Source organism: Heptranchias perlo, chromosome 28, assembly GCF_035084215.1.
Source record: "Heptranchias perlo isolate sHepPer1 chromosome 28, sHepPer1.hap1, whole genome shotgun sequence".
NCBI classification, from domain to species: domain Eukaryota; kingdom Metazoa; phylum Chordata; class Chondrichthyes; order Hexanchiformes; family Hexanchidae; genus Heptranchias; species Heptranchias perlo.
In genome coordinates this window covers 39,683,231-39,699,906 of record NC_090352.1, presented here as the reverse complement: position 1 = coordinate 39,699,906, position 16,676 = coordinate 39,683,231, and the positions used below count along the sequence as shown (strand labels likewise).

The following is a 16,676-nucleotide window of genomic DNA, read 5'->3' as shown; positions in this document are numbered from 1 at the left end:
TTTGTGAATACGGAGACAAAATATTAATTTAAAACCCTCCCCACATCCTCTGCTTCTACACACAAGTTACCCTTATCAACCCTGATAGGTCCCATCTTTTCCTTAGCTATTCTCTTGTTCTTAATGTACTGATAAAACATCTTTGGGTTTTCGTTAATATTTTTTCATGCCCTCTCTTTGCTTTCCTTGTTTCCTTTTTTACGTCATCCCTGTACTTTCTATACTCCTCTAGGCTTTCTGCAGTATTCAGTTTTCTGTGACAGTCATAAGCTTTCTTTTTCTGCTTTATCTTGCCCCGTATACTTCTAGACAACCAGGGGGCTCTAAATTTGGCAGTGCCACCCTTTTTCTTTGAGGGGACGTGTCTGCATTGTACCCGTAGAATTTCACTTTTTAGTGCCTCCCACTGGCTTGCCACTGATTTCTCCTCAAGTAGTTGTGACCAGTCCACTTCTGCCAAATCACCTCTTAGTTCTGTATAATTTGCCTTCCCCCAATTTAAAACGTTTACTTCTGATTTAACTCTGTCCTTTTTAAGCCTTGTTTCTGATATAGCAATGATATCATGCTGCCATGTGTCTATCTGTGCCCTTAGCTCATCTGCTTTGTTTGTAATACTCCTTGCATTGAAGTATATACCCTTTAACCCCGTCAAATTCCTGTGCTGAACTCTATTTAACCTTTGCTTCTTTTGCCTTTCTGAGTCGCTAACTACGTCACTATCTGTTTTCCAATTCCCGTTTCCTGGTCTGAATTTGTCCTATCTGTACCTGCCCTTTGGTTCCCATCCCCCTGCCATACTAGTTTAAACCCCCCCCAACAGAACGAGCAAATGCCCCCGCGAGGATATTGGTCCCGGTTCTGCTTGGGTGTAACCCGTCCAGCTTGTACAGGTCCCGCCTTTCCCAGAATCGGTCCCAATGCCTCAGGAATTTAAACCCCTCCCTCCTACACCATCTCTCAAGCCACGCATTCATCTGGTCTATTCTCCTATTTCTGCTCTCGCTAGCACGTGGCACTGGGAGTAATCCTGAGATTACTACCTTAGAGGTCCTGCTTTTTAATTTATTTCCTAACTCCCTATATTCTGTTTGCAGGACCTCATCCCTTTTTTTACCAATGTCACTAGTACTGATATGGACCACGACTACTGGCTGTTCACCCTCCCCCTTCAGAATGTCCTGCAGCCGCTCCGTGACATCCTTGACCCCAGCACCAGGGAGGCAACATACCATCCTGGAGATACGTCTGCGGCCGCAGAAACACCTATCTGTTCCCCTTACGATGGAATCCCCTATCACTATTGCTCTCCCATTCTTCTTCCTCCCCTCCTGTGCAGCTGAGTCACTCGTGGTGCCACGAACTTGGCTCTTGCTGCTTTCCCCTGATAAGCCATCTCCCCCAACAGTATCCAAAGCGGAATATCTGTTTGAGAGGGAGATGGCCCCAGGGGACTCCTGCTCTACCTGCCTGGTCCTTTTACTCTGCCTGGCTGTCACCCGTTTCCTTTCTGCCTACGTAATCTTTACTTGCGGTGTGACCACGTCACTGAACGTGCTATCCACGATAATCTCAGCATCGCGGATATTCCACAGTGAATCCACCCGCAGCTCCAGCTCCAAAATGCAGCTAGCCAGTAGCTGCAGCTGGACACATTTTCTGAAGGTGCTGACTCTCCCTGGGGTACAGTCCCTGAAGGTGCTGACTCTCCCTGGGCTACAGTCCCTGAAGGTGCTGACTCTCCCTGGGCTACAGTCCCTGAAGGTGCTGACTCTCCCTGGGCTACAGTCCCTGAAGGTGCTGACTCTCCCTGGGCTACAGTCCATGAAGGTGCTGACTCTCCCTGGGCTACAGTCCCTGAAGGTGCTGACTCTCCCTGGGCTACAGTCCCTGAAGGTGCTGACTCTCCCTGGGCTACAGTCCCTGAAGGTGCTGACTCTCCCTGGGCTACAGTCCCTGAAGGTGCTGACTCTCCCTGGGCTACAGTCCCTGAAGGTGCTGACTCTCCCTGGGCTACAGTCCCTGAAGGTGCTGACTCTCCCTGGGCTACAGTCCCTGAAGGTGCTGACTCTCCCTGGGCTACAGTCCCTGAAGGTGCTGACTCTCCCTGGGCTACAGTCCCTGAAGGTGCTGACTCTCCCTGGGCTACAGTCCCTGAAGGTGCTGACTCTCCCTGGGCTACAGTCCCTGAAGGTGCTGACTCTCCCTGGGCTACAGTCCCTGAAGGTGCTGACTCTCCCTGGGCTACAGTCCCTGAAGGTGCTGACTCTCCCTGGGCTACAGTCCCTGAAGGTGCTGACTCTCACTGGGGTACAGTTCCTGAAGGTGCTGACTCTCCCTGGGCTACAGTCCCTGAAGGTGCTGACTCTCCCTGGGCTACAGTCCCTGAAGGTGCTGACTCTCCCTGGGCTACAGTCCCTGAAGGTGCTGACTCTCCCTGGGCTACAGTCCCTGAAGGTGCTGACTCTCCCTGGGCTACAGTCCCTGAAGGTGCTGACTCTCCCTGGGCTACAGTCCCTGAAGGTGCTGACTCTCCCTGGGCTACAGTCCCTGAAGGTGCTGACTCTCCCTGGGGTACAGTCCCTGAAGGTGCTGACTCTCCCTGGGGTACAGTCCCTGAAGGTGCTGACTCTCCCTGGGCTACAGTCCCTGAGGGTGCTGACTCTCCCTGGGCTACAGTCCCTGAAGGTGCTGACTCTCCCTGGGGTACAGTCCCTGAAGGTGCTGACTCTCCCTGGGGTACAGTCCCTGAAGGTGCTGACTCTCCCGGGTGGTGTCTGTAACCACTGTGCCATTGCTGTGTGTTTAGTTTAGTTTATATTATTCGTGCTCTGTGAATAGTGACTCGGAAATATGATATACCTGCCCAGCTTGTGATCTTCTGGCTTGTATCCAAGGTGCCGCACCAGTGTTGCCACCCCATCCGAGGACCGTCCTTTCCAATTTGGCCACGTTTCAGGACAGAGGGATTTGTACCTACAGAAAGAAACAAGTGTTCAAAGCTTCTGTTACTGGAAAGAGCCACACTGACCAAATCCGTCCAAATTAGTGCAAGACCAGCAAAATTCACCTCTCTGTATTGTGAATTTTTCAGAATCTGATACACGATGTCAAAGCTGTTTGTTCCCAGGGCAGGTACAGCGCGGGTTAGATACAGAGTAAAGCTCCCTCTACACTGTCCCATCAAACACTCCCAGGGCAGGTACAGGGTTAGATACAGAGTAAAGCTCCCTCTACACTGTCCCATCAAACACTCCCAGGGCAGGTACAGGGTTAGATACAGAGTAAAGCTCCCTCTACACTGTCCCATCAAACACTCCCAGGGCAGGTACAGGGTTAGATACAGAGTAAAGTTTACTCCACACTCCAACTATAACCATTAGTTGCCCATTGTCTAAGTTTCAAATATTCTGTTGTTAAACAATAACTTGTGTTCTTGTAAAGGAAATAAATCAGAACGAAATATCAAAGCATTTGGTCCTTGAAAGGGATGTTCAGAAAACCCAAAGTGCCCTGACATCCCACATCCTGCTGGTCACCCAACTCACCTCTGCAGGAAGATTTCGAATTTCCTCCGGTATGCAAAACCAGCTCTCCGCACCCTGAGATTCTCCATCAGGCCAAGATACTTCACCTGATGCCTTATTAGAACCTCATCAAACCTTCCTGGAACACAGAGTGGAAAACTCAATATTTACCGCAAAGGAATGGTGTGTATGTTCCTAGTAATCTCACAAGCGTGTACCTCACATGTTGTGCATGTTCATACTAATCTCACAGGCATGTCAGAGCCCGTGTACCTCACATGTTGTCTATGTTCATAGTAATCTCACAGGCGTGTCAGAGCCCGTGTACCTCGCATGTTGTGTATGTTCATAGTAATCTCAGACGTGTGTCAGAGCCTGTGTACCTCACATGTTGAGTGTGTTCATAGTAATCTCACAGGCGTGTGTCAGAGCCTGTGTACCTCACATGTTGTGTATGTTCATAGTAATCTCACAGGCGTGTGTCAGAGCCTGTGTACCTCACATGTTGTGTATGTTCATAGTAATCTCACAGGCGTGTGTCAGAGCCTGTGTACCTCACATGTTGTATATGTTCATAGTGATCTCACAGGCGTGTGTCAGATCCCGTGTACCTCACATGTTGTGTATGTTCATAGTGATCTCACAGGCGTGTGTCAGAGCCCATGTACCTCACATGTTGTGTATGTTCATAGTGATCTCAGACGTGTGTCAGAGTCCGTGTACCTCACACGTTGTGTATGTTCATAGTGATCTCACAGACGTGTGTCAGAGTCCGTGTACCTCACATGTTGTGTATGTTCATAGTAATCTCACAGGCGTGTCAGAGCCCGTGTCCCTCTTATTTTCAATACCCTTTTCTTTTAAACATATTTTTAAGAATGTATTCTTGGGAAATGGCAGATGCTGACAATTTCACACTTATTACCTGTCCCTATTGGAGAGGAGAGAAAGAGGAGGGAGAGGAAAAGGGAGGGAGGGGGGGCGAGGAGGTAGGAAAGAGGGCAAAGAGGGGGAAGAGGGGGAATTACCTGTTTGCTTTGCATCGTTGGGTTTTATACAGCGGATATAAGACGGGTCTTTCGACATCAGGATCTCCATCAGTTTGGCCAGGCTGTTCTTAAACTGAGTCGCTGCCTGCACCAGGAGAGAGAGAGAGAGACAGAAAAAGTCAAAACGGGTGAACGGAACGCTGTAGAAGGTAAGGCAGTATCCCGAGAGAAGCTGCTACTTGCTGTTCACCCCAGAGCCCTTGTGAAACAGCCGACTATCAGAGTCCAAGAAGCAGCTTTTTAAATACTGATGCAGGTATGATTTAGTGAACATTTTGGGAGGGAATATGTTAATAATTAGATACTTGACGTGTGGCGAGTGTAACAGGCTCGGGGGGAACAGGTGACTTTGGACCTGTGGTTCCCAAATCTCTCCATCACTGGGGGTTTTCCTCACCTCATGTCTGGGTCTGTTGCAGACTGATTGATGGAGATTGATCACCAGGATTAGCCAACAACTCCAGATCTTTGTATCCTGCGAGTACCAGGATGGTAGAGGCGAACTAGATGGACCTCAGTCTTTTATCGTCTAGCAATTCCCACGTAACATCACCTGGATTTATCCATGAATAAAGGCTGTAGATAAATGGTGCAGGAAAGACCCTTATTTACTCCCCACTCAGCAGGATATGCAAAATTCCATCTGATGCTATGCCCAGGAAATAAGAGGTGATAAACCCACCATCCCCACCACGGTCAAGTAGGAGACAAGCTCATCAACCATGACTGGGCACTCACCGAGCAGCCAGGTCGGAGACTGCCCTCCCCCACTGCAACTGGGCAGACCCTGCACTCACCCGTCCCACCCCTGCCCTGACTGGAGGGAGCAGCATTCTGAACACAGTGCACAATCCCGTCCAGAGTGAGGGTAGAGGCTGCAGTTGGGAGGAGACACGGGTTGCAGACACTGGCACAAGAAAGAGGTGGAGAACACACTGAGGATAATTCAGAAGCTGAATCCCTAACAGGGACTGATTCTCTAGAATGAGTGAAATGGAGATTACAGAATAACAGCAGGGGAAAAGAGGAGATGGGGAGAGGGGAGAGGGTAACCCCCAGGAGTGAGAATCAATGAGAAAGGGAGTGGGTTGTGTTGCTTGGGGGGATGGAGTGTGGCTCTTTCCCCTGGGGGGTGGGGGGGATCACTGCCCTTTTGCTCTTTCCCCTGGGGCCATCTCCCTCTCAAACAGATATTCCGCTTTGGATACTGTTGGGAGAGATGGCTTATCAGGGGAAAGCAGCAAGAGCCAAGACCGTGGCACCACGAGTGACTCAGCTGCACAGGAGGGGAGGAAAAAGAATGGGAGAGCAATAGTGATAGGGGATTCCATCGTAAGGGGAACAGATAGGCGTTTCTGCAGCCGCAGACGTATCTCCAGGATGGTATGTTGCCTCCCTGGTGCTGGGGTCAGGGATGTCACGGAGCGGCCGCAGGACATTCTGAAGGGGGGAGGGTGAACAGCTAGTAGTCGTGGTCCATATCGGTACCAACGACATCGGTAAAAAAAGGGACGAGGTCCTGCAAGCAGAATATAGGGAGTTAGGAAATAAATTAAAAAGCAGGACCTCTAAGGTAGTAATCTCAGGATTACTCCCAGTGTCACATGCTAGCGAGAGCAGAAATAGGAGAATAGACCAGATGAATGCGTGGCTTGAGAGATGGTGTAGGAGGGAGGGGTTTAAATTCCTGAGGCATTGGGACAGATTCTGGGAAAGGTGGGACCTGTACAAGCTGGACGGGTTGCACCCAAGCTGAACCGGGACCAATATCCTCACGGGGGCATTTGTTGTTCTGTTGGGGGGGGGGTTTAAACTAGTATGGCAGGGGGATGGGAACCAAAGGGCAGGTACAGATAGGACAAATTCAGACCAGGAAACGGGAATTGGAAAACAGATAGTGACGTAGTTAGCAACTCAGAAAGGCAAAAGAGGCAAAGGTTAAATAGTGTTCAGCACAGGAATTTGACGGGGTTAAAGGGGATATACTTCAATGCAAGGAGTATTACAAACAAAGCAGATGAGCTAAGGGCACAGATAGACACATGGCAGCATGATATCATTGCTATATCAGAAACCTGGCTTAAAGAGGGGGATAATTGGCAGCTCAATATCCCTGGATATAGAGTTTTCAGGCAGGATAGAGTGGGTGATAAAAAAGGAGGATGGGTGGCATTATTGGTTAAAGAATCAATTACAGTTGTGAGAAGGGATGATCTGCTAAATGGATCATCAATCGAGGCCATATGGGTTGAGCTAAGAAATAAAAAAGGGGCAGTCACACCACTGGGACTGTACTATAGACCCCGAATAGTGAAAGGGAGATAGAAGAACAAATATGTCGGCAAATTTCTGAGTGCAAAAATAAGAGGGCAATAATAGTCGGGGACTTCAACTACCCGAACATCAACTGGGATTCAAACAGTGTGAGGGGCACAGAGGGCCCAAAATTCTTGGAGAACTTTTTTAGCCAGTACGTGACAAGCCCAACAAGAGGGGATGCAATTCTAGATTTAGTCCTGGGAAATGAAGATGGGCAAGTGGGTGAAGTGACAGTGGGTGACCATATTGGGGATAGTGACCACAATTCAGCTAGTTTTAGCATTATTATGGAAAAGGACAGAGTTAAATCAGGAGTAAATGTTTTAAATTGGGGGAAGGCAAATTTTACAGAACTAAGAGGTGATTTGGCAGAAGTGGACTGGACACAACTACTTGAGGAGAAATCAGTGGCAAGCCAGTGGGAGGCACTAAAAAGTGAAATTCTACGGGTACATTGCAGACACGTCCCCTCAAAGAAAAAGGGTGGCACTGCCAAATTTAGAGCCCCCTGGTTGTCTAGACGTATACAGGGCAAGATAAAGCAGAAAAAGAAAGCTTATGACTGTCACAGAAAACTAAATACTGCAGAAAGCCTAGAGGAGTATAGAAAGTACAGGAATGACGTAAAAAAGGAAACAAGGAAAGCAAAGAGAGGGCATGAAAAAATATTAGCTAGTAAGATTAAAGAAAACCCAAAGATGTTTTATCAGTACATTAAGAACAAGAGAATAGCTAAGGAAAAGATGGGACCTATCAGGGATGATAAGAGTAACTTGTGTGTAGAAGCAGAGGATGTGGGGAGGGTTTTAAATGAATATTTTGTCTCCGTATTCACAAAGGAGAGGGATGATCCGGACGTAGTAGTAAAAGAGGAGAGGTGTGAAATATTGAATAAGGTAAACATAACGAGAGAGGAAGTACTAGAGGGACTGGAATCCTTGAAAGTTGATAAGTCACCAGGGCCGGATGGATTGTTTCCTAGGCTATTGAAGGAAGCCAGGGAGGAAATAGCGGATGCTCTGAGGATCATTTTCCAATCCTCACTAGATACAGGGGAGGTACCGGAGGACTGGAAGACTGCAAACATAGTACCATTGTTTAAAAAGGGTACGAGGGAAAGGCCGAACAATTATAGGCCGGTCAGTCTTACCTCGGTGGTGGGCAAACTATTAGAATCAATACTGAGAGATAGGATAAACTGTCACTTGGAAAGGCATGGTTTAATCAGGGATAGTCAGCATGGATTTGTTCAGGGAAAGTCATGCCTTACAAATCTGATTAAATTCTTTGAGGAAGTGACAAGGAGGATTGATGAGGGTGGTGCAGTGGATGTTGTCTACATGGATTTTAGTAAGGCATTTGACAAGGTCCCACATGGCAGACTGGTCAGAAAGGTAAAAGCCCATGGGATACAGGGAAATGTGGCGAATTGGATCCAAAATTATAACAGGAAACAAAGGGTAAAAATCGATGGATATCTTTGCGAATGGAAATCTGTTTCCAGTGGTGTGCCACAGGGCTCAGTGTTGGGTCCCTTGCTGTTTGTGGTATATATTAATGATTTGGACTTGAATGTAGGGGGCATGACTGGCAATTTGCAGATGACACAAAAATTGGCCTTGTAGTTGATAGTGAAGAGGATAGCTGTAGACTCCAAGAAGATATCAATGGGTTGGTGGAGTGGGCGGAAAAGTGGCAAATGGAGTTCAACCCGGAGAAGTGTGAGGTAATGCACTTAGGGAGGGCAAACAGTAAAAGGGAATACGCAGTAAACGGGAATATATTGAGGGGGGTAGAAGAAGTGAGAGACCTTGGAGTGCATGTGCACAGGTCCCTGAAGGTGGCAGTACAGGTAGATAAGGTTGCGAAGAAGGCATACGGAATGCTCTCCGTTATTAGCCGAGGTATAGAATACAAAAGCAAGGATGTAATGATGGAACTGTATAAAACGCTGGTAAGGCCACAGCTGGAGTATTGTGCGCAGTTCTGGTCACCACATTACAGGATGAACATAATTGCTCTGGAGAGAGTGCAGAGAAGATTACAAGAATGTTGCCAGGGCTTGAAAATTGCAGCTACGAGGAGAGATTGGATAGGTTGGGGTTGTTTTCCTTGGAGCAGAGGAGGCTGAGGGGAAACTTGATTGAGGTGTACAAAATTATGAGGGGCCCAGATAGAGTAGACAGGAAGTACCTGTTTTCCCCTAGCAGAGAGTTCAAGAACTAGAGGACATAGATTTAAGTTGATTGGCGGAAGGATTAGAGGGGACATGAGAAAAACTTTTTACCCAGAGGGTGGTGGGTGTATGGAATTCACTGCCCGAATTGGTGGTAGAGGCAGGGACCCTCAACTCTTTTAAAAAGCACCTGGACCTGCACCTAAAGTGCTGTAAGCTGCAGGGCTACGGACCGGGTGCTGGAAGGTGGGATTAGAATGGGCACCTGGTTGTTCGTCGAGCCGGCGCGGACACGATGGGCCGAATGGCCCCCTTCTGTGCTGTATCTTTTCTATGGTTCTATGATTCTTTACCGTTTCTGGCCTCTTCTTGTCATCTCGTTCCCTCGCTCGAAGCACTGGTTCAGGATCCATTCCCAGATTCGCACATTGCCTGGAAAAAACAAAAAAATTAGATGTTGGAATGGCCGTGGATGGGTCGCAGAGACTCACTCCATCTGGACTGAATCACTCAGGGAGGGAGTTAACAATGAGCCTGGGCCTGTGACACTCACACTGAACTGGGCCCAACATCAGGGAGGGACGTGGGCATCGCTGGCATGGCCGGCATTTATTGCCCGTCCCTAGTTACCAACTGCTGGGACACTTCAGGGGGCAGTTAAGAATCAACCACACTGGTGTGGGACTGGAGTCACATATAGGCCCAGACCGGGTAAGGACGGCAGGTTTCCTTCCCTAAAGGACGTTAGTGAACCAGTTGGGTTTTATGACAATCCGACAGCTTCACGGTCACTTTTACTGAGACCGGCTTTTTATTTCCAGGTTTTTCAAATTCTCAACTGCCTGGGTGGGATTTGAACTCACGTTCTCTGGATTATTAGTCCAGACTCCTGGAACACCTTCTGGTGACTAGTGATGGGATATAGTGACCACAGCAAGAGCAATCATAGAATCATACAGCACAGAAGGAGGCCATTCGGCCCGTCGTGCCTGTGCTGGCTCTTTGGAAGAGGGAAAATGCCTTTAAAACTGATATAACTGAACATTAGTCTGTCCTGCATCTCTAATTTACCTCACCTCATTCTTCAGATTACAACTGCATGCTCTCCCCGTGCAGACTCAACTAAATAAGGTTTGTGTGTGTCCCAGACACCATCGCACAAGTCATTTCCTTGTTTTCCAATTGAGTTAAATCAGTGAATAAACACGAACGCTTCAATTCCAGCTCTGATTTACTATTTGTTTTGAAACTCACCTCTTTCAGGTGTCCTGAAGAGCAGGTCGTTGTTTTTGTCGAGGAATCCTGCAGAAGAAATTGTACTTTAAACAGGACCACACAAAGTTTAAGGAATGTGGAGAGCGTGAGCTGTGAGTTGCAGCATGCCTACCTGTCACATTGTAATTCACCTCCCCTGCATAGTGCAAGAGTCTGAACTCCTCCCGCACCAGAGTCTTTCGGGTCTCTGATCGGCCAACTTGTGTCTAACAACAAGAGGAAAGGACATTAGTCACAAAGATAGATAGATATGTGAGCGAGGGAAAGGAGAGAGAGGGAAAGGGGGGGGGGGGGAAGAGAGAGGGAAAGGGGGGGGGAGAAGAGAGAGGGAAAGGGGGGGGAGGAGAAAGAGAGAGGGAAAGGGGGGGGAGGAGAAAGAGAGAGGGAAAGGGGGGGGGGAGGAGAAAGAGAGAGGGAAAGGGGGGGGGGGGGGAGAAAGAGAGAGGGAAAGGTGGGGGGAGGAGAAGAGAGAGGGAAAGGGGGGGGGAGAAGAGAGAGGGAAAGGGGGGGAGGAGAAGAGAGAGGGGAAAGGGGGGGAGAAGTGAGAGGGAAAGGGGGGGGGGAGAAGAGAGAGGGAAGGGGGGGGGAAGAGAGAGGGAAGGGGGGGGAAGAGAGAGGGAAAGGGGGGGAGGAGAAGAGAGAGGGAAAGGGGGGGGGAGGAGAAGAGAGAGGGAAAGGGGGGGGAGGAGGAGAGAGGGAAAGGGGGGGGGAGAAGAGAGAGGGAAAGGGGGGGGAGGAGAAGAGAGAGGGAAAGGGGCGGGGAGGAGAAGAGAGAGGGAAAGGGGGGGGAGAAGAGAGAGGGAAAGGGGGGGGGGGGGAGAAGAGAGAGGGAAAGGGGGGGGAGAAGAGAGAGGGAAAGGGGGGGGAGAAGAGAGAGGGAAAGGGTGGGGGAGGAGAAGAGAGAGGGAAAGGGGGGGGAGGAGAAGAGAGAGGGAAAGGGGGGGAGAAGAGAGAGGGAAAGGGGGGGGGGGAAGAGAGAGGGAAAGGGGGGGGGAAGAGAGAGGGAAAGGGGGGGGAAAAGAGAGGGAAAGGGGGGAAAGAGAGAGGGAAAGGGGGGGAAAGAGAGAGGGAAAGGGGGGGAAAGAGAGAGGGAAAGGGGGGGAAAGAGAGAGGGAAAGGGGGGGAGAAGAGAGAGGGAAAGGGGGGGGGGGAGAGAGAGGGAAAGGGGGGGGAAGAGAGAGGGAAAGGGGGGGGGAAGAGAGAGGGAAAGGGGGGGGAAGAGAGAGGGAAAGGGGGGGAAAGAGAGGGAAAGGGGGGAAGAGAGAGGGAAATGGGGGGAAAGAGAGAGGGAAAGGGGGGGAAAGAGAGAGGGAAAGGGGGGGGAGAAGAGAGAGGGAAAGGGGGGGGGGGGGAAGAGAGAGGGAAAGGGGGGGAGGAGAAGAGAGAGGGAAAGGGGGGGGGAGGAGAAGAGAGAGGGAAGGGGGGGGGAGAGAGAGAGAGAGGGAAAGGGGGGGGAGGAGAAGAGAGAGGGAAAGGGGGGGGAGAAAGAGAGAGGGAAAGGGGGGGGAGAAAGAGAGAGGGAAGGGGGGGGGAGAAGAGAGAGGGAAAGGGGGGGGAGAAGAGAGAGGGAAAGGGGGGGAGAAGAGAGAGGGAAAGGGGGGGGAGAAGAGAGAGGAAAGGGGGGGGGGGGAGAAGAGAGAGGGAAAGGGGGGGGGGGGGAGAAGAGAGAGGGAAGGGGGGGGAGGAGAAGAGAGGGAAGGGGGGGGAGGAGAGAGGGAAGGGGGGGGAAGAGAGAGGGAAGGGGGGGGAAGAGAGAGGGAAGGGGGGGGAAGAGAGAGGGAAGGGGGGGGAGAGAGAGGGAAGGGGGGGGAAGAGAGAGGGAAGGGGGGGGAGAGAGAGGGAAAGGGGGGGGAAGAGAGAGGGAAGGGGGGGGAAGAGAGAGGGAAGGGGGGGGGAAGAGAGAGGAAGGGGGGGGAAGAGAGGGGAAGGGGGGGGAAGAGAGAGGGAAGGGGGGAAGGGGGGGAAGAGAGAGGGAAGGGGGGGGAAGAGAGAGGGAAGGGGGGGAAGAGAGAGGGAAAGGGGGGGGAAGAGAGAGGGAAAGGGGGGGGAAAGTGAGAGGGATAGGGGGGGGAAAGAGTGAGGGAAAGGGGGGGGGGAGAGAGAGGGAAAGGGGGGGGAGAGAGAGGGAAAGGGGGGGGAGAGAGAGGGAAAGGGGGGGGAGAGAGAGGGAAAGGGGGGGGAAAGAGAGAGGAAAGGGGGGAAAGAGAGAGGGAAAGGGGGGGAAGAGAGAGGGAAAGGGGGGGAAGAGAGTGGGAAAGGGGGGGAAGAGAGAGGGAAAGGGGGGGAAGAGGGGGAAGAGAGAGGGAAAGGGGGGGGGAGAAGGGAGAGGGAATGGGGGGGAGGGAGAAGAGAGAGGGAAAGGGGGGGGAGAAGAGAGAGGGAAAGGGGGGGGGAGAAGAGAGAGGGAAAGGGGGGGGAGAAGAGAGAGGGAAAGGGGGGGGGGAGAAGAGAGGAAGGGGGGGGAGAGAGAGGGAAAGGGGGGGGAAGAAGAGAGGGAAGGGGGGGGGAGAAGAGAGGGAAGGGGGGGGAAGAGAGAGGGAAAGGGGGGGGAGAAGAGAGAGGGAAAGGGGGGGGGGAGAAGAGAGAGGGAAAGGGTGGGGAGAAGAGAGAGGGAAAGGGGGGGAGAAGAGAGAGGGAAAGGGGGGGGAGAAGAGAGAGGGAAAGGGGGGGAGAGGGGAGGGAGGAAAACGAGTGGGAGAGATGCACAGAGTGACAAAATGAAAAGAAAGGAATCTGGAGTTTAATTCTGATTTGCTAAATACAATGCCTGTTATTTTAGATATTATGATTGGCTAATCAGGGAATTCACCTTGCTGCCCTCTCCCCCGGCCCCTCTTGTCTGAGGTACCTCTGGATGGTGAGTTTTTACCCATGTTGTGTCTCTGAACATATATCGGATTCACTTTTCCAGCCGCGTGACTGGGAGAAATTAACCCTTTCATCTCTCCATTCCATTTCCCATTCGCCTGCCTGTCCCGGGCAGGTTAAACCCATCCCTGACCTCTTCCCATTCACCGTTGGACGGGCAGGAGAGGAGTGGGGGAGGAGAGGTAGTGACAAGTCGGGAAAGGTGAGCAGACAAGTCGGGGATCCATGTCCGATAGGGGCAAGGTGACGGATGTTAAATTACTGATCGAGGGTTACGTTATTTTGGGCATTAGCTCCAGTCCTCATGAGATTTTCATTTGTTCCAAACACTTCATAAAAATATTTGAGTTTCCATCCAATCTCAGGGCAGTTACCAACTCCAGAAGAGAGAGGGGGGGAGAGAGGGAGAGGGGGGAAGGGGAGCAGAGGGAACCAAATATAAAAAGAGGACAGAATCGACGAGCAGAACTCAGGGGAAGAGGGAGTTTACTCACGTGACAAAGTGAGGGTGTTTCCCAACTGTCTCCTCCAGCTTCTCCAGGAAGGTTAAATCCGTCGCGTCTCCGGGACGCAGACATTCCTCATCCTGGGATAAAGGTCATTCCACAGGTCAGTCACACACCAACACTCCATAAAAACCACTCTCCCTCTGAGTCAGAAGGTCATGGGTTCACGCCCCACTCCAGAGACTTGAGCACATAATCCAGGCTGACACCCTAGCACAGTACTGGGGGAGTGCTGCACTGTCGGAGCTGTCGTCTTTCTGATGAGACGTTAAACCGAGGCCCCTTGCTGAGCTCCTCCAGCACTTTCTGTTTTTATTCAGATTTCCAGCATCCGCAGTGTTTTGCTTTGGCCGTCTGCCCTCACAGGTGAACGTAAAAGATCCCACGGCCATTATTTCGAAGAAGAGCAGGGGGAGTTCTCCCTGGTGTCCTGGGCCAATATTTATCTTTTAACCAACATCACTAAAACTGATTATCTGGCCATTGCCACATTGCTGTTTGTGGGATCTTGCTGTGCGCAAATTGGTTGCCGTGTTTCCTACATTACACTTCAAAAGTACTTCATTGGCTGTAAAGCACTTTGGAACTTCCTGAGGTGGTGAAAAGCAAGTGGAATAAACGCAAATCTCTCTTTAATTCAGAACAAAGGACATGTACAGTAACAGGAGGGGCACAAATCAGAAGTCAATCTTGGACAATTTTACTCTGATTTATCTGCAATGATGACATTTTGTGATATACAACATGTTTTTCCCTGTTTGTGTGTGTGGGAGAGTTATTCCCTGGGTATCACAGTGTACTCTCTCATAGTACACACTGCAGGGACTCACCTGGGTTATAATGTACTCCTGGTGCTCCCTGCGCTGTCACAGTGTGTCAGACACACCTGAACTGTGTATACCTGAGGGAGGGTGCGGAGGTAACATATATAACTGGTTGAAGATGGTAATTGGAAAAGGGCCTGTGTCCCACTCTCTCTAGGTCAAGGATAGGCTGTACCCATGGCAGATTATAGGGGTATGATTAGGGTTACCAACCCTCAGGATTGCCCTAGAGTCTGCAGGAATCAAGCATCAATCTCCCGGACACTGCTGCGAACAGCACCCGGGGAAAAACTGTGTGTTTGTTTCATTTCCTTTGAGCACTTTTGTTATTAGTTAGAAAAATATTGGCAATGGGGAGAAAGGAGGTTTGACTGACAGTCAAGAATCGTCCAATTGGGTAACAGAGAGTCTGTTCTCTTTCTGATTGGCCGTGGGGAAGGCGGGGTGTTGCGATGATGACGTGTCGGGCGACCAATGGCGGGAGCGTGGGGGCGGGGCACCACGAGGAGGGACGTGTCGGGCGACCAATGGCGGGAGTGTGGGGAAGGGCAATTAATTAAACCAATCAGAGTTGTTGACCCATTGGTGCAATGGGGGTACATCAAGAGGTGATGAGACTGACGAGAGCACTCAAAACTTAGTCTAAAACTACAGACCACATGTTCCACTTGCTCACCAAGATGGAGATGATTCCCTTGTGCTTCTCCTCAACCAGGTCACAGATGATTTTGTTGTTTAAAATACTGAACAAGATTCCCACTGGAAACACAGGAAAAGAAATTCAATTAGAAAGGTCACAGGAAGGAAGGCAGGAAACAAAACTTCCTCGACATCAGCAACCAACAAAAGCAAGCTCACACTAACAATCCAACAGGCTGTTAAAACCCACAGCTGGTCATTAACTCGTCACCTCCTCATTTACAAGATTGTGCCCCACTAGAGGAAATAGTTTCTCTCTATCGAAACCTTTTATCATTTTCAAACACCTCGATCAGATCACCCCTTAAATCTCTAAACTCGAGGGAATACAGGCCTAGTCTCTGCAACCTGTCCTCGTAATTTAACCCTTTAGCCCGGTATCATGCTGGGTAATCTGCACTGCACCCCCTCCAAGGCCAATATATCCTTCCTGAGGGGCGGTGCCCAGAACTGAACCCAGTCTCCAGGTGGGGTCTGACCAGCACCTCTACAACTGAAGCATCACTTCCTCACTCTTGTATTTCAACTCCCTCGAGATAAACTTAATGCCAGGCATACTTGAGTCTGAACCTCAGATCACACAATGTAGGTCAGGGATCTGTACCTCTGGTTTTACATAACATGCGTTCAATGGGTGAGGACCAGGAGAAAGGTAGAAACTACCCAAAGAGGGGAGGGAGGAGATAAGGAGCAGGAAAGGGGGGGGGGGTGGAGAGATTAAAGGAAGAACACTCCTAGTGACCAATTACTGATGGGGAGAGGCAGATGCCTCACAGTAGAGAGAGAGAGAGAGAGAGAGACAGAGAGAGAGAGAGAGAGACAGAGAGTGAGAGAATGGACATCAGAGGAGGAGTTATCAGCTGGATGTGATGCCACTATAGTTGAATACCCAATGCTCACTGTCTAGGATTACTATGAACAGTCGATTGGGCGAGGGACCAGAAGGCTCCCAGCACCCTCCCGTGGGACCGTACCCCAGTAAGAGTTGGCTGTCCGGGGCGAAACTTGAAACTTCTATTATTTCCACTATTCACCCCGCTATCTCTGCAGTTACCGTACCGCGATTCCTTCTGCCTCGTATTCCTCCTGCTCGGACTTCAGCGTCAGTTCGATGAAGAGCTGCTGTAGTTTCTCGTTGCAGTAGTTGATGCAGAACTGCTCGAAGCTGTGGAGAGCAGAAAGGTTGAGTCAGGAAGAGGACGGAACTAGTGCCACACAGACTAGTGCCACACAGACTAGTGCCACACAGACTAGTGCCACAGCTAGGACCTAGTGCCACACAACTAGTGCCACACGGGCAGCACAAGCCAGCTTCACCCAACAACTCAACGCAATCTCACGCTCAAATCCCTCCATGGCCTCGCCCGTCCCAATCTTTGTACCTCCTCCAGCCCTCAGCCAAAACTCTCTGCTCATCTGGTGTGGGACTGGAG

At 50.5% G+C, this 16,676-nt stretch overlaps 1 protein-coding gene across 1 annotated transcript in view; it reads right to left on the bottom strand.

Annotated features, from left to right (window-relative positions):
* The window catches only part of LOC137299238 (unconventional myosin-Ic-like), an 86,578-nt gene that overhangs the window by 30,409 nt on the left and 39,493 nt on the right, over positions 1-16,676 (bottom strand). Inside the window, 11 exon segments of the mRNA XM_067967900.1 lie at positions 2,863-2,976; positions 3,549-3,666; positions 4,556-4,661; positions 9,425-9,456; positions 9,459-9,503; positions 10,326-10,373; positions 10,459-10,536; positions 10,539-10,552; positions 13,709-13,800; positions 15,221-15,287; positions 16,298-16,408. Of these exon segments, the coding sequence (XP_067824001.1) occupies positions 2,863-2,976; positions 3,549-3,666; positions 4,556-4,661; positions 9,425-9,456; positions 9,459-9,503; positions 10,326-10,373; positions 10,459-10,536; positions 10,539-10,552; positions 13,709-13,800; positions 15,221-15,287; positions 16,298-16,408 (825 nt within the window).